This window comes from Anguilla anguilla, chromosome 14 (assembly GCF_013347855.1).
Source record: "Anguilla anguilla isolate fAngAng1 chromosome 14, fAngAng1.pri, whole genome shotgun sequence".
NCBI classification, from domain to species: Eukaryota; Metazoa; Chordata; class Actinopteri; order Anguilliformes; family Anguillidae; genus Anguilla; species Anguilla anguilla.
The window spans coordinates 574,335-597,979 of NC_049214.1; the positions used below are offsets into that span (position 1 = coordinate 574,335).

Here is a 23,645-nt window from a genome sequence, read left to right on the forward strand (position 1 = left end):
TATACTCCATAATTTGATCTTCCATTTGACCTGGACCATTCTCTGAAAAATGCTTTGTCATATAGCGTGCTACATAACAGTAAGACCACAGCCCAACGGTTAGAGAGAGGAGCAGAACATGCCCTCTTGAACACTTCACAGCAAAGTTATAGGAACAATGCAGGATCAATAAAAAAATCACTCTTCTAAAAGTCACAATTACTTACCAAATATCATAAAAAACAATCTCCCCATCACTCCCCAAATTAAGCCAAAAGCTTATATATATAAAAATCTATATTATCTAATATCTATATAAAATATAGAAGATAATCAATGGGTACCTTCCTAATCTCTGTGAATGCAAACATAACCACTCCCCCAGATGACACATCTGTGACTGAGGCATGGACACACCAACCCACGGCGACAGGATCAGCATCCAATCATAACTGACACATCCACCCACAGCGACAGGATCAGCATCCAATCATAACTGACACATCCACCCACAGCGACAGAATCAGTATCCAATCTTAACTGACACACCCACCCACAGCGACAGAATCAGCATCCAATCATAACTGACACACCAACCCACAGTGACAGGATCAGCATCCAATCATAACTGACACACCAACCCACAGGGACAGGACAGCATCCAATCATAACTGCTGTAGTTAAAAAAGAAAATGTCCTCTAACAGAAACTTATTTCCTGTTTACTGCTTTGATAAACAACTGACATCTAAATGAACAATACAAACCTACAGTACCTACTGCACCACAAAAAATGCAAATGCTGCTTAACCACAATATGGCCACAATTTCAATGCACTCAGTCCACATATAATAAAGGCATTTAGGACAATGTGATATTAAAGGGAGATCTTCATGTTTTTAACTGATCTGCTTTTTCATCATAATATTGGTGGCCAGAACATTTTACCATCAGAAATCATTTAAATTCCTTAAATGACTGTGGAATGAGTAGCACGGCTTCTACATTTATGACGTTCTAATGCAGCTGCTTGAGTTTCTTTTGCACACAAACTGAAACTTAAAACAAGCCAGTCACAGGCAGCAGCTGTCACCACGGTAACCAAGGCACAGGGTCAAACGTTTCCGTTTTGACTGGCGTTTACCTTCAAAGGCTGTCGCGAAACGGTATGAATGGTTTCCGCCAAATGACTCATGCGCCACACTGAAGACCCCCTGATCTGGAGGAGAACAGCACATTCTAATCTACGGTTCCGCCCCCAAACTAATGCGCTGCCAAACTACCAATGAGTCAGCACCCCCACAACGTGCCGCCCACCACCCAACCAATCTTCACATGAGATGCCTCACAGAAGAAAACCAATCTGGGGGAATGGCTCATTTCATGAAAGGCAAAATAAATAAAAAAAACTATACTTTTAAACTGAAACTCCCACAGATAAAACGCACACACGCACTCACTAAATACTATGACGGGCGATGATGGTGGATGTGTGAATGGACTGTTAAAGGGAAATAAATATGTAACACTCCAACAGAATGCACACTTAACTGCAATGGAAGTGCCCAATAGAGAGTGTAGTGGTAGTGAGGACAAACATAACCTACATTACTGAACTATTTTACATTTTCATGAGTTTATGAACAACCCACATTAGGTCAGGAGTAGGCAAGAGAGAGGGTGGAATCTATTTCTGGGTTAACCCTAACCCTAACCCGAACCCTAACCCTAACCCTAACACAAACCCAATCATTTCTGTGACCTGACATCCTCATAAGGTCATGAAGAGCAGCCTGCTCGTGTCCCTGTACGGACAGGCTCTGATCTGAGGGTGAGGTGCTGCCATTGGTGCGCTGACGCACATGCGTGTGGGCTGGTCGTCACGCTCAGTATGACCTGAATGAGTGGGATGCATACACAGCATCGCCAAGGCAACAGGAAGAGGTCAATCTCTGACAATCAGCGACTCTTCTATGTATTCAAACCTCAGAATTATACATGAAGTTCGTTATTCACTAATGAACACACTTAAATCTGGCTAATGCTACACAGGTGAGTTCAGTCCCAAAACAGAGAAAAAAAAGATAATATTTGAGGCGATAGAACTGGCCAGACAGAAACGTAGCAACAAAATGTGGAACGACCATTTAAAAAAAAAAAAAGTATTGGTCACTATTTCAATTAATTTTAACTGAGTTATGCGTTGAAATCAAGCTACTCTATAAAAAAACCTGCGCATCGTGTGCACAGGCACCCGTACGTCCCCAGGGAAACGCAGGACATTATGGGCTGTGTGTACATCACCCCACCCCCCCCCCCCCCCCACACTCTGCACATTGCTGATGATGGAGACGATCTGTGGGATGCTGGAAAGCTGTCTTTCTCTCTCTCTCTCTCTCTCTCCCTCTCTCTCTCTCACACCCACAGTTTCATTCTGTTTCTGCAGACACAAACACACGCAGACACGGTCTACAGAACACTGATGGGCGCCACCTCCATGCTCGTGTCATTTCCTGTCACTGCTTTCTACTTCCTCCTGTGCAAAGACAGAAAAAAAGAAAGAGAAATTAAATCATCCAGGCTCTTCTCTGAACAAGTGCTAATAATATCTGCAATTTTCTCACAAAATACAGCTAAAATTATGTATAGTTCACATTCAGCAACTCATTTCCTACACAGCTAAGTTAGACATTTCAGTATTGGGTCGTTGGAAGACAATGCCCTGCATTTGACATGAATCTTTCAATTCAGTAAATATTTACAGGGATAGTCACTGAGACGCATCCTCAACCCACTGACACTGCTCAGCTCTAGCCATGTGACCAACTGTGCTAAACAAATGTTATTAGTTAAAATTAAGGATGAGCAGCCGATTGCCTACATTGTCTGTTTGCAAACCCTCAATAATTAAAGTCTCTTTTATGTTTCTCTTATAAAAAAAACTTTGTTAGAGGACCACAATGGAAATGAGCGTGCTGGCTTTCTTGTGTTTCTATCCTCGACAGTTTTTAAAGGATTACTGTCTCCTATGCAGTTTTATGAAATCTCGTTTTTAAATTATCAAATAAATTCATTCATTCATTCAACAGGAAAAATACGAAACCTTGGCATCTGTGACCTTCAGTACATGGTTGGCCACGGACAGTTCAGACAAGTTGAGGTCGAGCGGACAGTGTTCCAGAGCGGACTCATGGGGCATCTGTAGGGAACATCAGACCCAGACTGCTGTACTCTCATTCGCACCTTTACACCGCCAATCCTAATCCCTGTAGGTACTGAACTAATCCCCTAAAGGGTTTTGGGTACTGAACTAATCCCCTAAAGACTTTTGGGTACTGAACTAATCCTCTAAAGGCTTTTGGGTACTGAACTAATCCCCTAAAGGCTTTTGGGTACTGAACTAATCCCCTAAAGGCTTTTGGGTTATGAACTAATCCCCTAAAGGGTTTTGGGTACTGAACTAATCCCCTAAAGACTTTTGGGTACTGAACTAATCCCCTAAAGGCTTTTGGGTACTGAACTAATCCCCTAAAGGCTTTTGGGTTATGAACTAATTCCGAGGTACAGAGAGAGAGAGAGAGAGGGGGCGGGGCTCACCAGCATGGGCGGGGCTCTGAACAGGTAGTTGAAGGGGTAGTAGAGCAGGTTGAGAGAGAGAGAGAGAGAGAGAGAGAGACAGAGGGGCGGGGCTCACCAGCAGGGGCGGGGCTCTGAACAGGTAGTTGAAGGGGTAGTAGAGCAGGCTGAGGCAGGACTCGGTGTACAGGTCGGCGTAGCGCATCAGCTGACTGGCGAAGAGCGTCTGGCGCGAGCCGCAGCGCATCAGACTCCCCATCATTCCGTAGCACATGTCCATCCCCCGCGTGAGCTTCTGCACCGGGGGACGCACACACACACACACGCACACACACACACACACGCACACGCACACACACACGCACACACACACACACACACATGCACACACGCACGCATATACGCACGCACACGCACGCATATACGCAAGCACGCACACACACACGCACGCGCACACACACACACACACACACACACACACGCATGCACACACGCATGCACGCACGCACACACACACGCACGCACACACACATGCACACACAAACACGCGCATATACGCGCACACACGCACGCACGCACGCACACACAAACACGCGCATATACGCGCACACACGCACGCACGCACGCACACGCGCGCGCGCACGCACACATATACGCACGCACGCACAGGCACACACGCACGCACGCACACACACACATGCACGCACACACACACGCGCACGCACGCACATGCACACACACGAGCGTGCATATACGCACACACACGCACGCACGCACGCATATACGCACGCACGCACACACGCACGCACACACGCACGCACACACGCACGCACACACATACACGCACCCACACGCACGCACGCACGCACACACACACACACACACACGCACATCAAACACAGCGTCACCATCACAAGATATGCAGCATATACGAGATTCTGAAGGTCTGATGGTTTTCACCAGCAACTACACCCATCGCTGCAGTGGTAACTGGAGCTGTTGCTATGGCAACTAGATCATTATATCTATGATGATAACTAGCACATTAGCTATAACAGTAAGCAGTGCTATAGGTGTAACAGGTGTGTGTGTGTATATGGGGGGGGCATACCTTGATCTCTGCCTGGATGGTGTTGATGTCTGGACACACCTTGCTGCCACTGTCCAGGTGCCTGACAGGTGCATGGGGGGGGGGCAGTTATACATTAGCACGTTTTACAGAGTTTTGCTTGAGTACAGGGCTTAGCGGTACAGTGGCAGTGCTACAGCTGAAATTAGAACCCGCAGCCTCCACATGACACGCCCAGTTTCCTATTCCACCACCCGGCCACCCAGAAAAATGCAGGGACCCCCCACCCAGGCGCAAAGCCATCCAGGAAGCCCCCATCATGAGGTAAAAAGGGTTTCATATTTTGAAATATTTTCCAAAACCCATATATGGTCATTGCATTCATGGACCCCCCAGGGGTCTGCAGATTTTTGAAGACATCAAGAGATATGAAAATAAAAAATCAAACTTCAGAAGTGAAGAGGCTGCCGCAGCAGCAGGGGGCGCTGTGCACTTACTTGTACATCTTGGCTAAATAAATATCGAGGTTCTTCAGCTCCTCAAACAGATCTGTGAGGACACCGGGAGACAGACAGAGGGCAAAATGTCACACACCGCTCAAGAAAAGTCCCTTAATGCTTAAAGTAAACCTGTCATATTTTAATAACTTGTCATATTTAAAAAAAACTGCATTGTGCTAAAGTATGTTTAAAGAACATTTTTTCAACAGCCTTAATTGTTCATGAGGTTGGCTGGAACTAGAATCTAGCAACTAGAACCACAAACAGAGTCTGACAGCACAGTATGTCTGTGGGGGCCACAGGTATTTGGCTTTATTACTGGAACTTTTCTCCTGCTACAGGAGCTACTCGTGTGTGTGTTTATGATTAAGACACAAGCAGACACACAAGCCCTCTGACTCCTGTGGCCACTCACTCCCGTGGGTCCGCTTTCACAGACACAGATTAAGCCTAGTCCTGGACTAAATGGAGAACCTCCATACAGAATAAAATTTAGTTTCGGCTTAACCTCTGTCTGTGAGCCTCACTCATAAAGTCAGTGTCCAGTGATGAAAGAGGAAAATGGCGTCCGTGGGGATGAGCCCAGTACTGAGTGATGAAAGAGGAAAATGGCGTCCGTGGGGAGGAGCCCAGTACTGAGTGATGAAAGAGGAAAATGGCGTCCGTGGGGACGAGCCCAGTACTGAGTGATGAAAGAGGAAAATGGCGTCCGTGGGGAGGAGCCCAGTACTGAGTGATGAAAGAGGAAAATGGCGTCCGTGGGGATGAGCCCAGTACTGAGTGATGAAAGAGGAAAATGGCGTCCGTGGGGAGGAGCCCAGTACTGAGTGATGAAAGAGGAAAATGGGTCTGTGGGGATGAGCCCAGTACTGAGTGATGAAAGAGGAAAATGGGTCTGTGGGGATGAGCCCAGTACTGAGTGATGAAAGAGGAAAATGGGTCTGTGGGGATGAGCCCAGTACTGAGTGATGAAAGAGGAAAATGGGTCCGGTTAATGGGACTCACAGCTATTCTCCGTCCACACCTGCAGCTCCTTCGCCAGCTCTGGCACCACCAGGCACGTCTTCCAGCCCTGCCGCTTCTTCGACTTCAGGATGTCCCCGAAAATGTGGTCCCCCACGTACAGGATGTCCTTACCCTTCACGTCCAGGAGATCACACACCATGTCCGAGGAACCTTGAGCCAGGAGAGAGCCATGGGACAGGGACAGAGAGAACACGGACTATGAGTGTGTGACTGGCAGTGTGTATTCATAGAGTACACTAGGAGTGTGTGACTGGCAGTGTGTATTCATAGAGTACACTAAGAGTGTGTGACTGGCAGTGAGTACTTATAGAGTACACTAAGAGTGTGTGACTGGCAGTGTGTACTTATAGAATACACTAAGAGTGTGTGACTGGCAGTGTGTACTTATAGAATACACTAAGAGTGTGTGACTGGCAGTGTGTACTTATAGAGTACACTATGAGTGTGTGACTGGCAGTGAGTACTTATAGAATACACTAAGAGTGTGTGACTGGCAGTGTGTACTTATAGAATACACTAAGAGTGCGTGACTGGCAGTGTGTACTTACAGAATACACTAAGAGTGCGTGACTGGCAGTGTGTACTTATAGAATACACTAAGAGTGTGTGACTGGCAGTGTGTACTTATAGAGTACACTATGAGTGTGTGACTGGCAGTGAGTACTTATAGAGTACACTAAGAGTGTGTGACTGGCAGTGTGTACTTACAGAATACACTAAGAGTGTGTGACTGGCAGTGTGTACTTATAGAATACACTAAGAGTGTGTGACTGGCAGTGTGTACTTACAGAATACACTAAGAGTATGTGACTGGCAGTGTGTACTTATAGAATACACTAAGAGTGTGTGACTGGCAGTGTGTACTTATAGAATACACTAAGAGTGTGTCCTTACCTCCGGAGTACACTGTCCCGTGCTTTAGACCCCCTGTGTATGTCCCAATTCTCAGCTTCCCTGTGTCCTGGAGCCAAAAATACACACCTCGTTTAGTGATGGAAAATGAATGATTAACAGCACACAGGTGTTAGCCCCCAAAAAGCGAATTCATTTGGATTAATCTGTGAGCAGCAGGGTTACCCATACTGCCTTGCTCTTGTACAGAGCATCCCGTACGTGCAGGGCCTGGGATGGGTTCTTTATCAAATTAATGACATTTTTTGTGCAGAGTGGCCAGACACATTTTAGCGTGTTTACCCCCCCCCCCCATCTCTATCAATGCGCAACATTCTGTTGGCACGGTGGGCGGGGTCAGCCAGAAATCGACCAATCAGCCTTACCGTGTCCACCTGCCTCAGCACAGTCCCACCAGCAAAGAACAAAGGCTTCCTGGTATCCACGACGATCAGGTCGAAGTAGGAGCGCCAAGAGCGCTTGGGTGTCCCGGGCTGTTCAAGATCGAAATACAGAAATGGGGTTTATTATTATTATTATTATTTGTATGTGATATCTTTTTTGTGTCCGTCCCTGAAATAGCAGACCCTCAGGTTTAAAGTGATACGCTCTGTCGCTTACCTTGTGGAACTGAGGGAAGTCTAACAGGTATTCCATGATGGCCTGGCAAAAAAAAAAAAAAAAGAGTGAGACTGGAAAGCTAAAATGGCCTCTGAACCACAGCGGAACAGTTTTAACAAGGCTGGACAAATGGACAAATAAAAGATATTCACTACTTTCACTGATCGCATTGGCAGTGACACCAACACCCTTTTCAACTTAACATACAGCAGGCTCTTCCCAGTACTGTATGCACTCTCTAAGCAATCAAAAAACATGATCAGATATGTTCTGTCCTACCCTCAGAATGATTGGTGTATATGATTAGATCTGTATTTTATGTAGAAATCTAATCTTTCATCTGAATCTACAAAAGACGTATCTGGTTTACACACTGTAACTAACAGAAGCATTAGAAGTTGGTAATCCTTTCCACTAGCAAGTGAAAAGCTCAGCCACCAGGGGGCACCAAACCCATGCAACATAATTTAGAGCAGTGGTGTCCGATCATGTGCCATGGAGGGCTGAGAGCATGCAGGTTTCCATTCCAACCAATCACTGCACCTGCTGATTTCACTAATGGGTGAAATCAGCAGGTGCAGTGATTGGATCAGAAAGCCAACCTTCTGAAGGAGTCTGTACCTCGAACCCTGGAGAGGTCTGCTAGTTTTTCTTTTCCCCTAAAATCAGAAACCAATTCAAACCCCAGAAAGCAGGTCAAAATGAGTGTCATCAGTAGCTTAGGGAAACAAAGAGGACCTGGGTTACAGCTCCTGAGTAAAGACACCTGTTCTGAGGCTTTAGTTAATAATTTGACAAGTAAAATACAAAAGCACTGCCTACATGTAAGTGCAGAGTAGCCAGCAGGGGGTGCCAAATCACTACAGGTTCTGTTGGTCACTAGCGCCTGTAATGTTACAAGTGGAACTTTCCCACGTACATTTACACAACTACAACACACACGCACACACACACACACACACACACACAGCAGCTCACCTCTGTGTAGCTGTAGTCACTGTTGGTAGCCAGGAACACTTTGGCCACCTCTTTGATTCGACTGAGGAGGAGCGGGAGACGTTCCTGAGAGAGAGAAGAGGGAACTCATTACATCACATTACAATACATTACATCACATCACATTACATTAAAATACATTACATTATTTATATAGCATGGAATCCTGCTCACACGAAAGGGATGCAGTAACACTAGAGTCCAATGTTCTGAATGTGTGATTGAACTTTACAAACATGTGACAGTCAATGAGGACCCATGTGATAATGAAACCGTATCTTACATCTCTGACAATGTACTTCTCCATGTTCCGCAGCGTCTTCTCCTTCAAAGTGCCCTGCAGGACGAGCAAAAGGCCAAAATGCTTCAGTCCGGATCAGGATCAGTCAAAAGCATGTTTACGAGCAGAATAAAAACTCAGCATTCTGCAGCTCCCGGGTATTAATGGATCATACGGGGAGCAACATCAACACAGCCCTGAAAACCCCTAATGAGGATCATATTTAATAATCAAACTGAATGTGTTGAACTGAAACTCACGGTCTCGTGCATGTAGTCCATGGCGTCACGCACGTCCTGGAACATGCTTTTGAAGGACATGAAGAGGTCGCCGTGTTTGTATCCCGTCTGCCAGCTGCACACAGAAACACAGAGAGATGCCGAGTTTGTGCTGGACCAGCAGCACTGAGCTCACTGTGAGGCCCCAGCACTGAGCTCACTGTGAGGCCCCAGCACTGAGCTCACTGTGAGTCCCCAGCACTGAGCTCACTGTGAGGCCCCCAGCACTGAGCTCACTGTGAGGCCCCCAGCACTGAGCTCACTGTGAGTCCCCAGCACTGAGCTCACCGTGAGGGCCCCAGCACTGAGCTCACCGTGAGGGCCCCAGCACTGAGCTCACCGTGAGGGCCCCAGCACTGAGCTCACTGTGAGTCCCCAGCACTGAGCTCACTGTGAGGCCCCCAGCACTGAGCTCACTGTGAGTCCCCAGCACTGAGCTCACCGTGAGGGCCCCAGCACTGAGCTCACCGTGAGGGCCCCAGCACTGAGCTCACTGTGAGGCCCCCAGCACTGAGCTCACTGTGAGTCCCCAGCACTGAGCTCACCGTGAGGGCCCCAGCACTGAGCTCACCGTGAGGGCCCCAGCACTGAGCTCACTGTGAGGCCCCCAGCACTGAGCTCACTGTGAGTCCCCAGCACTGAGCTCACCGTGAGGGCCCCAGCACTGAGCTCACCGTGAGGGCCCCAGCACTGAGCTCACTGTGAGTCCCCAGCACTGAGCTCACTGTGAGGCCCCCAGCACTGAGCTCACTGTGAGGCCCCCAGCACTGAGCTCACTGTGAGTCCCCAGCACTGAGCTCACCGTGAGGGCCCCAGCACTGAGCTCACCGTGAGGGCCCCAGCACTGAGCTCACTGTGAGGCCCCCAGCACTGAGCTCACTGTGAGGCCCCCAGCACTGAGCTCACTGTGAGGCCCCAGCACTGAGCTCACTGTGAGGCCCCAGCACTGAGCTCACTGTGAGGCCCCCAGCACTGAGCTCACTGTGAGGCCCCCAGCACTGAGCTCACTGTGAGGCCCCCAGCACTGAGCTCACTGTGAGGCCCCCAGCACTGAGCTCACTGTGAGGCCCCAGCACTGAGCTCACTGTGAGGCCCCCAGCACTGAGCTCACTGTGAGGCCCCAGCACTGAGCTCACTGTGAGGCCCCAGCACTGAGCTCACTGTGAGGCCCCAGCACTGAGCTCACTGTGAGGCCCCCAGCACTGAGCTCACTGTGTGGCCCCTATATTACACACTGGGGCTGCTGACGGAGAGGAAACCACAGATTCTACGGCTCTCCAGGACTGGAGTTAGACAGCCCTGCCGCACAGCCTCCAGCCTGCACTCTGGTTCCCAAAGTCAAGATCATGAATTCAATAAACCATCCATCCATCCATTATTTATACCGGCTTATCCTGAGCAGGGTCGCGGGGAGTGCTGGAGCCTATCCCAGCATGCATTGGACCAGAGGCAGGAATACACCCTGGACAGGCCGTCAATCTATCGCAGGGCACACTAACCATTCACTCACACACTCATACCTATGGGCAATTTGGAGTCCAGTTAGCCTTCTTGCATGTCTTTGGACTGTGGGAGGAAGTACGCGGACATGGGGAGAACATGCCAACTCCACACAGAAAGGCCCCAAGCCGAGATTCAAACCCACAACCTTCTTCCTGTGAGGTGACAGTGCTACCCACTGCAGCACCGTGCCACAAATTCAATAATACAAATGCAAAATAATATGTTTGAGTTCATGTTTTCCCTGAAAAAAATATGCATATATTTTACATCTTTTTATGGTCATAGGTACCCATGCTACTAGAGAAAGATTTTGGCACGTCCAAAATCAGAAACAAATCCATGTCCTAACCGTTCTTCAAGCTGCAGAACACAGCCGTGAACTCGCCTTAACCCTCAGACTTACCGTTTTCCTAACCCTAACCCTAACCCTAACCCTAGTTTGAGCCCTTAACCCTAATTGAAGCCACCCAAACCCTAATACTCCATTTATACTCAAACACTACGCTGAGCACCTTCCAGACGTGCCGGTAATCTTTAAGAACTCTCATTGGCTCGTGTGCCCAGAAGGCGGATCATTTAAGTCAGCAAATCATATTACACTGTATTCTCTGACTCTGGTAACTTGGGAACATCTTTGAGCAACATCTACACTCCTACTTTTAACTCAAACTGAAACCTTGTGAACCAGAGAAGGGAAATTGTTTCATTTAGTGTGTCAGGGAATAAGGAACAATGAACTTACTTTACATATCTGGAGCAGTTGGTGAAAAAGTCAACGAGACAGGCGTACAGGTAGGTTTCTGCAACAGAAAGATGTCACTTTTAAACCTGAAAAATCAACACTGTGCTTCAGTGCTCTTTTCTCGACAGAAAGAAACTGTCATGATCTTACATTGTGTGTGGTTTCTGGTAATGTGTTTCTCTTTTGAATAAAGAATTTTTTTGAAGTCTAATAAATGCAATTTTCACTATTCACCTTGGCGAACCGGGTAATTTGGATAGTAGAAGATGCATTATTTGGCTTTAGCCTGCAGTGCAAAAAAAGCATTTAACAGCAAGACAAAAACAATTTGCAGAGCATATCAAGGTCATCTGCAGTCTATTCAAGTTCAACTTTGAAAAAGTGAAAAAATGGCCTATCCATAGGCAAAAAAAAGAAACGATAGGAAACGATAGGACTTATTTAGGCAACGTGCTTTCATTTGTGGCGATGTGTCAGGGCATGAAAAGGTGGTTTAAAACACAGAGAGCTGGAATAAAGGTGCACACAGCAGTTAGGATACCTGAGAGGTTGAAGAGTGTGTTGAGGATATAGAATCGTTCAGTGTTGTATCTCTGGATGAACCTGTTCGGGTAATAGTCCTCGATCTGCTCTCTGAGGGAGACAGGACGTTAATGACATCACTGCTGGCTTTAAAAGACCCATGTGCATGAACACACTGAGAGGCCAACAAGCTCTACCTTCAATGGGATCCCCATCCATCCATCCATCCATCCATCTATTCATCCATCCATCCGTATATCCATCATCCATCTATTCATCCATTCATCCGGCTGTCCATCCATCTGTCCATCCATCCGTCCATCCATCCATATATCCATCCATCCTTCCATCCATCTGTCCATCCATCCATATATCCATTCATTCATCTATCCATTATCTACACCTGTCTTACCTATCTACCTGTCTTTTTCCTGGGCAGGGTTACAGAAAGTGCTAGAGCCTATCCCAGCATGCATTGAAGACAGGCAGGAATACACTCTGGACAGTTCACCACTACATCGCAGGGCACACACCTTTCACACATATTCACACCCTAGGGTCATTTAAACTAATGGGATCCCCAGCATCTCTTAAACTACCCACCTGAGTCTAAGGGTTACAGGAACCGAGATATTTTATAAATAGAGCACGCCACGCAGCCCTTTCATAAGACCTGGGCTTCATCATCCAGCTTAGCTCAACACCACTCGTGTCAGTCATAACACGAGGATGAGCCGGTGGAGCCAAGATGGTGGACTTTTCCACGCTCCACTTTCTGAGGGTGTTGATCTAAGGAGTGGCGAGGCAGATAATCTGAGGATCGACTCTTAAGCTTCAGAATCGCTTCGTTCTATTTTTGGTTTAATGGCAGTTGTCTGTGTGTGTGTCTGTCTGTGTGTGTGTGTGCGTGCGCGTGCACAGGGGGGGCAGGAGGTTCATAAATAAAACAGGACAATGATGTAAAAAATAAAAGTAAAAAGGGGGATGAGGTCAGAGCTGAAATGTTGATCCACGCTCGGTGGTCCTCACCAAAACTGTAATCTCATAACTACAGGGTGTCCTGCGGAGCTCTCCAATGCGCTCACACCCCACAGGAGCCTGCTTTTGTGCCTCAATCCACAACACCAGGTGCTGGATATAAATACACGTAAATATTTGCCAGCTGAATAGGCTGTCCGCTTTAAGCTGAGAGGCAGCTCGCGGGCGCAGACGGCTACTCCACATTCTGCCTCTCGCCTGCTGAAAAATGAACGAGTGCACTTCTTTCACCATTCAGCCTTCTTTCTTCCCCCGTTCCTAAATGCCTCTCGCACCCCGACTCCCTCAGACCGCGCCTCCTCCCCTCGTCTTTCACACAGAACGGACAGCAATGAGAACTCCAGGGAAAGCAAACCCCCAAAAAGACAGAAGGTACGCTTATTAGTGCTGCTGCTGATTTAATAGTGGTTTGGAAAGCAGCACAAATTGCTTAAGGATAGACCTCCCTCTGCATTACGTTCTGAGAAGCACATCACATGTCTGGAGATAACCAGAGCACCAAACAATTCTACAGGTAAAAAACAAACAAAAACAATAACAACAAATAAATAAGTAGAAAGGTACCAACAACACAAACGGGCCTAGTTTCACAGGCATCAGCAGAAACAACAATAACTTCATAACGTAATCCCATAATGCATAAAGCTGCATGAAGGGAATTGTATTTCCCATATTTGACCAAAAGACAACATTAATCAAGCACACAAATCTTTTAAGAAAATCCCCATTACTGTAAAATTACTGAGTGCATCTGAGCACATTTGAGTGCATTTGAGAGCATTTGAGCACATTTGAGCACATTTGTAAGCAGTTGAGCACATTTGAGAGCATTTGAGTGCATTTGTGCGTATTTGAGCACAGCTGTAACACGCTCCAGTTGGCAGCGTGTTGCTCACTCACCCTTTGAGAAATCTGAACCCGTGCACACAGATTAGGATGTTGCCATGGGAGTCCACCTTCAGCAGGTTACCGAAGGAGTTGTCGAACACCAGGCCGCTGGGAGGGCAGGAGAAGAGAGTCAGTCATGAGCGGCCATTTTAGGCCACCCTGGTCCTCTGCCTCACTATGTCTGCTGGTCTTACATTACATTACATTACATTACAGGCATTTGGCAAACGCTCTTATCCAGAGCGACGTACAACAAAGTGTATAACATAACATTACATTCAGCCTGAAGTTGCAATTCCAAGCATATACAACTGGTCGTTTTTTTCCACTTCTGTCAGAAACTGCTTGTCACTTTACAGAGATTGAACATTATCCATATTCATTTTAACGCTTTTAACCAGACCAGTTCTCAGGCAAACATCCCTGATGGCTGCTTAAGTGGATTATATGAAAAAAACACAGAAAAACGTGTAAGTATTTTGTACTTGCTTCTGCTTTTATAAACTACAATATAGTCTATAGTATATGTCTGATATCATCAGTTTGACACTAATACTAGCCCCATTAATGTATGGTGCACATCTTGTTGGTTCCATATGTGAAAAAGTATGTTCTTTGCTTTAGACACCCAGGAAGGCAGGGAGGGTGGGAGAGAGGGAGAGAGAGAGAGAGAGAGAGGGAAAGAAGGAGGGAGGGAGAGAGAGAGAGACAGAGAGAGAGGGACAGAAGGAGGGAGGGAGAGAGAGAGAGACAGAGAGAGAGGGACAGAAGGAGGGAGGGAGAGTCGTCCTTGAAGGCAGCCACAACTAGAGTTTATACTGTGTGTCACTGTGCACCCTGTTCCCAAAATCTGAGCAAAGCAACAGGCCAGCAACCACCCCCCCCCCCCCCAGCTATAGTGCTATTTTTCACCCAAGGAAGACCCTTATGGCCTTTTGAGAAATTACCTACAAAAATCCAGACATTATTCAGAAAAATAATGGAGTATGTCTCAAAAAGGTTTAAAATGAACAAACTGTCATTGAACAAAAACTATTTGTTTTATTTTATATATTTGTTTATTTGTGTGTGAGTGTGTGTATGAGCGTGTTTGTGCATGTGTGTGCCTGTATGTGTGTGTTTGTGTGTGTGCGTGTGCGTGTGTGTGTGTGTGTGTGTGTACATAACCCTGCTCTATGGCACATTTAAAACTCTACCCTCACTTTAATTTGCCACTTAAAGCACTTTTCCTCATTATCTCCTGCTCCTGCCACAGCAGTTAAAGTTATGTTGTTGACAGAACAGGTGACAGTAAGAACGTTTTAATAATGCTGGAAATGTCACACAGAGTTCCAGCATTATCCCTCTCTGAGAACCAGTCTCTGGCTGTTCAGAGGGGTCTGATGCTAAGATTTAAAAAGGGAGAACTGCACTACAGTTTTAGCCTGGCTATAGAATTCAACCACTTTACATAAAATATAGGTGAAGTATATAGGATACATTCAAACACAACCAACAGAATGTATTATTCATTTAAAAGTTACAACACACTGATATAAGTGGACCAGGACTCCATATACTCAAATGTATTATTTAATGCACTGTCGTATATTGATCAGTATGTGTGTAACTGCTGAGATGTTAGCACTGATCAGGCCAGGCCACAGGCCAGTCAGAGGTCAGGGGTCACAGGTCAGGGGTCAGGGGTCGCTCACCGTGTTGGGAAGCTGGGGTTGTACTTGTACTGCAGCAGCTCGTGGGGGTAGCCGATGCTCACCAGCCGTTCCATCAGCAGCTCGTATCCCAGCTCCTCGTAGTCCGGGGACTTGTACACTGCGCAGGACATACACGGGATTAGCATACCGGACACACGCGGGACTGTTAGCATGCTGGACACACGCGGGACTGTTAGCATGCTGGACACACGTGGGACTGTGAGCATACCGGACACACGCGGGTTTGTTAGCGTACCGGACACACGCAGGTTTGTTAGCATACTGGAGACGTGGGTTTTTTAGCATACCAGACACACACGGGTAAAACTCAACAATTCATAGGACTGCTTTTTTTCTTTTAAAACACAGAGCAGGCACACTGCACACTTCAGAGGGAAAAGCAGAGAGGGTCACGGATACAATCGCAGTACAGAAAGTGCCATCGTGGAGAATCGAACCCCCGACCACACATCGCACGGGTTTCAGAAGTCATCAGACCTCCAGTCACTATCGGCAGGCGCGCTGCCAGACGGTTATGGTAAATGGTAAATGGACTGCATTTATATAGCACTTTTATCCAAAGCGCTTTTATCCAAAATGTATGCATCTCATTCACCCATTCACACACACACTCACACACCAACGGTGAAAGGCTGCCATGCAAGGTATCAATCAGCTCGTTGGGAGCAATTAGGGGTTAGGTGTCTTGCTCAGGGACACCTCGACACTCCCAGGGCGGGGGATCGAACCGGTACCCCTCCGACTGCCAGACAACCACTCTTACCTCCTGAGCTATGTCAGTTATAAAAAAATGTCAAGCATCTGGTTGGGACATAACTCGGGTTCAGAAACTGGACCACGGTAACGTTCCACAGGCCAAAGGCACACAAGCTCTCACAGAAAGGGCTTCAGAGGAAGCCACGGAGGGCGCAGCCACTGGAGATAAGCACCTATCACATGTCAAGGATGAACTCAAGGTCTTCCAAAACAGACTGACTGACAACAGAGGGCATCGAATCTGCAGCCAATCAATGGAACAAGATCGACTGTCTGGGAAAAAATCAATGACCCGCAACTCGCAGTGCCTAAGCCTGGAAACCAAGCAGACGTCTACAGAGCTCGGAGCGCATGAGTTAGCTCAAGCGACAACTGAAGACTCACCTCTTCAGGCTGCACCTCTCCCCGTCCCTCCCTACCCCCCTGTAATCTCTAAATCAACTGTTGGGTTGTAACCAGGTAGCTGTTTCGTAGGTGACTTAGTTAATGCACTCGTCTTATCTACTACTTGTATTTTTGCGTAGACTGCGTTGTTGCTGTTCTTGTTTGTGTTGGTATTATTCACTTTATCCTTCAGGGTCCAAGTTGAACTATGCGGTTGTTCCCTGCACTTGGAACAGTACTTCTCTCTAGGGTTTTCGACACACTTGTTCCTGGTTATGGTTATACACTTTGTTGTACGTCGCTCTGGATAAGAGCGTCTGCCAAATGCCTGTAATGTAATGTAATATTCAAGCCACCAGAATGCCACAATCATGGATCATGGTTTCCTATTTACTGATTTACTGTAAATTTGAATGACAATCTGTGACATTCAGTTGAAATCATGAATTGAAAATATCATTGTCTATGTAGATGATGGTAGTTGAGGGCTGCCAGTTTGGAATTTACATTTTTAGAGGCAGGGCCAGTTTCAAGTGGAGGTCAGAGCGATACAACCGGCCTTGTCACATATAATATTTTTTGAAGATGGAGACTGCACTACTGGCTGGACTAAACAATTATTGCCAGCAACCATCACCTCTGTTAAAAGCAAAAGCAAACTTCCATTTCTGAAGCGGTAATCAGTAGCTGAGCTGAGCTTACCTCCTAACATGCTTGTGTTTGGTCTCGTTAGAAAGAAACTAACATCACGGAGCTTAGCCCTGCTTCCAGCAACGTGAGGTTACCTTGATAAGTAAATTTGTCAGCTTTGTGATAAGCCAGTCCTCGCCTGACCCCCCTTCTACCCCGTAACTTGGCCCCATCCAGTCAGGCCCAAACACCCTTCCCTGATCACCCAATCCATATCCATGGGCCAGGAGAAGAGGCTTAGGGGTAGGGTTAGGGTTACGTAGCTCGTCTATCAAAAACATAAAACTTTCTTTTGGCTGCCATCTGGGGGATCTTGTATCTGGGTCTGGTGTTTTTTTGGGGTCCGCTCTTGCGTGGGGTCTTGTGTTCTTGGTTCTTGGTCTTACGGCTTATCTGGCATTTCACATGTCCTCCCTAGCTGCTCTCTTTTGGTCTCTGAACTTTGGTCTTGGCTTTCTTGGGATTAACTTCTGAGGACCAAGCTGTGGTTTGTCATTACAGGCATTTGGCAGACGCTCTTGTCATCTTCTTTCATTCATTTCTTCTGTGACTGTAACTTGTCTATGTCTGCTACATTCATTGTTTAAGTCAAACCTTCATCTTTAGATTAGACATTGACAATTTATTGTCATTTCATAATTCTCTTCACTGTAATCTGGTTGTGTGTTGTACATTTTGATGAAGGTTAATCCAACATGTTCCTCTGCCTATCAACAAATTAGTTGATTTAATAGAAGATTTATATCTTCTAAAATAATAACCAAGTTAAATCTAATAAATACATTTTACACACTGGATGAAGTGAAGAGTTTTTAACATTCATGCACTTGTGTACTGCATTCAGAGTGCCAAACATTAAAGGAGGGGGCTAGCTGTTAAAACTGCTGGATTTGGACTTATTGTCATCTGATCCTCACTGCCCCTACATCACACAACTGCCCTGCACTGTGATGATACTGTCAAATCAGGAAGTACCAACAGTATCAGGAGCTCTGGGGATATTGGCAGTTGATGGAAAATGGATATGACATGGAACAAGTAGATATCTGCTAAAAACAAACAAATTAATATGATAATAATGGCAATTAATATGATTGGGGCTCCATATTTTCTCTAATCTTCAAACTAAGAAAGACAAAGTAACATTAAATTGTGCAACACTGGTACACTATGTGATTTCTTCTATTATCACATTGACTGCACAAACAGATAAAATGAAGCCTGTTTAATGTGGTAATTAATGTATATATTTGAATGGCATGGAAAACCAAACTGTTCAATACCCATGATCATGATCCCAATGCATCATGGTATTGCAGTGGTGCATTGTGATCTGATTAATTCATGTCAAGTTTATTAAAATTAACTGAATTTCTGGTAGAAATGAAAAAAGCAGCACTTCAATGGACAGATTTCAGTATCGCTGTTGTAAAGTATCAGGTCTAAATTTGGAGGATTACCCGGTATGACTAAAATATAACCAAGGCTAATACTTACTGGCCAGAGTGTAGTCCATGTCAAAGCCATAGCATCTGATATTTTCCAAAGTTAGACTCCGGTTGACAAAAACCCTGCAGTAACCAAGGATGGGAAAGGATAATTAGACATGTATGAAGCATTAGTTGGCTTGTTTACTTAATTGTTTAGATAATTGCACATAATTGTTTCTGTACATCTTATAATTTTAGCTTAATGAATTAATGAATTGGGCATTGGGCTACAGTTACTAGATAAAGTAATTGGACTTACATTAGTACAATGGTATTGACTCCTGACTATGACTATGTTTGTAATGGTCACAGTTGTTGTTTAACAGGCAGAAAGTGTTTTTTCAGTCTGGATGATCTACTTCAGCAGGTTAGAAGTGTGCAGTGGAATCTTACATCTTACCCACTACCAACAGCCCCGCCCCCTACTGCCCTGCTGTCTATAGCCCCGCCCCCTACAGCCCCGCTACCTACAGCCCCGCTCCCAACAGCTCTGCCACCAACAGCCCCGCCCCCAACAGCCCTGATGTAAAACCCCTCACACTGAGACAGTCACAGCCAAAAGGTCGATGGTGAAAATGAGCATTTACCTCTGTGGAAACATGAGATGCCTCTCATGTGCTGTGCTCCTGTGATGGAAATGCCCTCTCAACTGTTACTGAGCCACACCTGGCAGCCTGCAACCTTAACTTATCCATCGCCACCCCCAGCCTTAGCAACGGTATTGCAATAGGCATTATCCGCCAAAGGAACCAGCCAATCAATCAGAGACTTTAACCTGAGCACACAGCCTGAGCCATAATGGCTCCCTGAAGGACATTTATTGTTTCCTCTCAATCTGCTGAAAACTGATCACCCAGAAACCAGCGGTAGTCAAAATATGAAAACCATTAAAACAAGGCTTTGGTAGGGAGATGTTTCCGTTTGTTCCCAAAGAGATCCGCCATGAATACAGCATCACAACCCAGGCAGTCTGATCCCCACAAACCCAAGTCTCTCCTGTCTTGCTCTCGAGGAACAGAAATGACTTCAGCAGCAACAAGCTACACTAGGGAGGTGACAGCTTAGAGCAGGGCTGCCCAACCCTGTTCCTGGAGAGCTACTTCCCTGTGGGTTTTCACTTTTTAAACCTACGAATCAGGAATTTAGGAAATTAACTTTGCTATTTGTCACAATCCTTTCTTTCCAAAGCTTCTCCCAAATTTGATAAAGTAAGGAGTCAGTACGCAGAGGATAAAAAAATGCATTTAATCAGCCAAAGGAAATTGACTCAATAATGCTTTTAAGAAAACACAGTCTGTCATGCTATCCTTTCTGACATTTCTATGCACATGAGGTAACTGGTGATAAACTAAGGAGAAGACAGATATCATCACAATCTACTGAGGTAACTATCTATGGTTACTGAGGTAACTATCTGTGGTTTCCTATGCAAACTTTAAAGAGCTTAAAACAACATCAGAACTTCAGCAACCAGCACAGTGCCCTGGAAGATAAGAGGCTTTAGCACTAATGACTCCAGGCATGCCCCACATCCCAGGCCTGCTACGGTCAATTCCTCTTTGTCTTAAACACACAGGGCTACCGTCAAACACTCACAACATGGCTTCCACATCTGCCCCTTCAGAGCAGAACACATGCAGGAGCACCCAGGGTGCACAGGGTAGGCAGGCATTGCCCTCCTTTAACAGAGAACAGGTTTGCTTTCATATCTAAACAGTTCCCTCCGCAATTATTCACACCCATGACCAATAAGAGCAAAGCCAGCTATACACAGTATATAAAATACTGTGTAGATAAATCAGCTGGAACATATTCCCATAAAATGGTGAACTTATATTATTTTCCTTTATACTAACGCAGTTTCTCAGAGAAAATTATTGTGCAAAACAAGTAGTATCTGTATCTGTGCTGGGCAGATAAACTCTCTGTTAGAGCTGAATTAACACTGAAGGCTTCACTCTGTGCACAGTGCTTCAACTGCAGTGTTCTACTGAGGGCATCAGATGGTCTTCCATTCCCAACATTATGTGCTGCTTTGAGGGCGACGTCTGTGTTTTACTGTTTGTGTATCTGCTCTTATGTGTCTGACTGTGTTTTACTGTGTGTGTATCTGCTCTTATGTGTCTGACTGTGTTTCACTGTGTGTATATCTGCTCTTATGTGTCTGACTGTGTTTTACTGTTTGTGTATCTGCTCTTATGTGTCTGACTGTGTTTTACTGTTTGTGTATCTGCTCTTATGTGCTTGACTGTGTTTTACTGTTTGTGTATCTGCTCTTATGTGTCTGACTGTTTTACTGTTTGTGTATCTGCTCTTATGTGTCTGACTGTGTTTTACTGTTTGTGTATCTGCTCTTATGTGTCTGACTGTGTTTTACTGTTTGTGTATCTGCTCTTATGTGCTTGACTGTGTTTTACTGTTTGTGTATCTACTCTTATGTGTCTGACTGTGTTTTACTGCGTGTGTATCTACTCTTATGTGTCTGACTGTGTTTTACTGCGTGTGTATCTACTCTTATGTGTCTGACTGCGTTTTACTGTTTGTGTATCTGCTCTTATGTGCTTGACTGTGTTTTACTGTGTGTGTATCTGCTCTTATGTGTTTGACTGTGTTTTACTGTGTGTGTATCATGTGTTTGGGCTTACAGAGGGCAGCAGGTCCAGCGTGTATCAGTACCCATGCACCTGTGCAGGTGTGTCATTTGCCCGCTGTGTGCGAGTCAGTACCTGAGTACCTGTGCAGGTGTGTCATTCGCCCACCGTGTGTGAGTCAGTACCTGAGTACCTGTGCAGGTGTGTCATTCGCCCACTGTGTGCGAGTCAGTACCTGAGTACCTGTTACCAAGATAAATGTGACCATTCAAATATGTATAGTTTTCATGATAATATTCTAAAATGTTTCAGTCACACTCAGACAGTTTGCAATAGAATTATCGGTGTTTACTTAACGCTAATAGAGTCTATACTCGTTAAAAAGGGATCGAAGGCACACTCCCAGTAAAATACTCTTTCAGAGTTTAACGCAACGTTTTCGCTGTACAGTTTCCCTCTGAAACATATCCGGTAAAACTCCGAGAATGTTTGTTTCACTTAAATGTGAGAATTTTTCAAATTAAAGTTAATATTCCAAAATGACCGAGAAATTGTTTAGAAAGTGCTAGATTGTGTTTTCATCATACCTCCAATTTATGTGAGATTATAGATTTTTCTGAAAACCGCAAATGGTGTATACAAACGCAAAACTATTCTTTTGTAAATAGGACCATGTGTGGTGTTGTTTTAGAAGTACACAGACAAAGAACAATATTAGAGAAATATTTTTCACCAAGTGGAAAATTATGAATTGCGCTTCTACGTGTATTATTGTTGAATGGCTGACTCTGCATTTTCTGATTCCAGAACTTAAAATTCATAGCTAATAATTAATTATTGCAGTGTAATAGTAGCGACTCCTAGCTGATGAGGTATGAATAGGAGGTGCTCCAATAAATCAGACAGTGAAACTATGCGCCTTCATATCAACAGCTTTTTCCAACTTAAAATATCCATCCAAAATGAAATCGGTATCTTAAATAAGTTCATGCGAAGTCTGTCCTTCTTTTAGAAAGTGTGTGTCCAGAGCTTGCTTTGCAACGGACTAAAGTTAACTCTTTGGCATGTTCCTGAAAGCCGCATTTATCGCAATCACTGTGGCGAAGCTAAATTACGGTATCACTGTCCCCTCACCTGTGGTGGTAATCTCGTTTTACAGAGCGGACCTCGAGATGGTTCGGTTCGGCTCCTGGCTTAAAACTCGGTAGAGCTTCTTGCCAGCCCAGCGCCGGCTCCCCCGTAGTGGCTGTTGTTTCAACAGAAATGCTCCCCATTGTTGATCACGCTTCCCCGCGCGCTCTTGCTCTCCAGTCAGCAACCGTGACTGCCGTTTGCAGCGGTGAACTGTTTTCCAAAACCAAAAAGACCTGTTAAGTGTTCTACGTGCCTAACTTTTCGCTTTCGTCAGTAAACAACCCCTCCTAGAAGCTCCCCCGGTCAATGTACGTAAGAAGGGGGGCGTGAGCCCTCCAGTAGACACGCACCCCCGAGCTTGTCTAAAAACTTTGGTCTGCACGCGGAGTCAGAAACCCACTTCGAGCGCTAAGATTATGTTATCAAGGATGGACACGCGCAGCATCTGGGAGCGCACTCCCCTCTCGTGTGCGCTCACCGTGGCTTCTGCGCACGCTGGCTCCTGCTTATCTCTGAAACACCAAAGATTCCACGCTAAATAAACTGCGTGGAGAAATAATGGTCAAGATCTTAGTGAAGACTTCGTATTTGAAGAAAGAAAAAAAGTTTGAGTGTGAAAGATGCCCCCAAAAGTATTAATATGTGCATTTCCAGTGTCAATTCAACTCTTAACGTATAGCCTATCATTTGGTTTCACTCTGGAAATTGGGACCAAATCTCAACTGTTTAAAGTAGAATTAACATTGTTATAGTTGAATTAACACATTTTACCGAGTTTCGATATCGCGCGACCCCAAATGCTATCCACCCCTCGGCACAGACTTCCAAGGAAATTCTGACTTCAACGACAATATATTTTACAAGTACCGTTTGCAAGCATGGTTTACGAGACAAATGAACTTAGCTATTAATACTATTTCTGGATTTTTACTTTGTTTTCCAGTAAAACGTTCGTGCTGCGATGGAAGCATTGTTT

The 23,645-nt window shown here is 45.5% G+C and overlaps 1 protein-coding gene across 4 annotated transcripts; it reads right to left on the bottom strand.

Annotated features, from left to right (window-relative positions):
• Nucleotides 1-417: 417 nt before the first annotated feature.
• LOC118212972 (cytosolic purine 5'-nucleotidase-like) lies at nucleotides 418-23,014 on the bottom strand. 4 transcript variants are annotated; one of them, XM_035391549.1, is made up of 18 exons: nucleotides 22,670-23,013; nucleotides 18,952-19,025; nucleotides 15,604-15,721; nucleotides 13,922-14,017; nucleotides 12,003-12,094; nucleotides 11,462-11,519; nucleotides 9,199-9,292; nucleotides 8,942-8,995; nucleotides 8,641-8,724; nucleotides 7,663-7,704; nucleotides 7,428-7,535; nucleotides 7,045-7,111; nucleotides 6,130-6,300; nucleotides 5,122-5,173; nucleotides 4,667-4,727; nucleotides 3,674-3,850; nucleotides 3,083-3,178; nucleotides 418-2,515 (listed from the first exon to the last, which is right to left on the bottom strand). In XM_035391549.1, the coding sequence occupies exons 1-18, from the start codon at nucleotides 22,807-22,809 to the stop codon at nucleotides 2,486-2,488; spliced, it is 1,614 nt and encodes a 537-aa protein (XP_035247440.1). In that variant the 5' UTR covers nucleotides 22,810-23,013; the 3' UTR covers nucleotides 418-2,485. The 4 variants fall into 4 exon arrangements, with proteins under 4 accessions (XP_035247440.1, XP_035247441.1, XP_035247442.1 ...); XM_035391550.1 differs by lacking the exon at nucleotides 6,130-6,300 and having other exon boundaries at nucleotides 22,670-23,014; XM_035391551.1 differs by lacking the exon at nucleotides 18,952-19,025 and having other exon boundaries at nucleotides 22,670-22,756.
• Nucleotides 23,015-23,645: the final 631 nt, after the last annotated feature.

Excerpts from the sequence above, each read along its gene's own strand:
- LOC118212972 (XM_035391549.1), bottom strand. The coding sequence starts at position 22,809 with ATGGGGAGCATTTCTGTTGAAACAACAGCCACTACGGGGGAGCCGGCG. Across the intron at positions 4,728-5,121 it reads TATTTAGCCAAGATGTACAA|GCACCTGGACAGTGGCAGCA; the intron begins GTAAGTGCACAG and ends TGCACCTGTCAG. Across the intron at positions 3,179-3,673 it reads TCAGAGCCCCGCCCCTGCTG|ATGCCCCATGAGTCCGCTCT; the intron begins GTGAGCCCCGCC and ends TGTTCCCTACAG.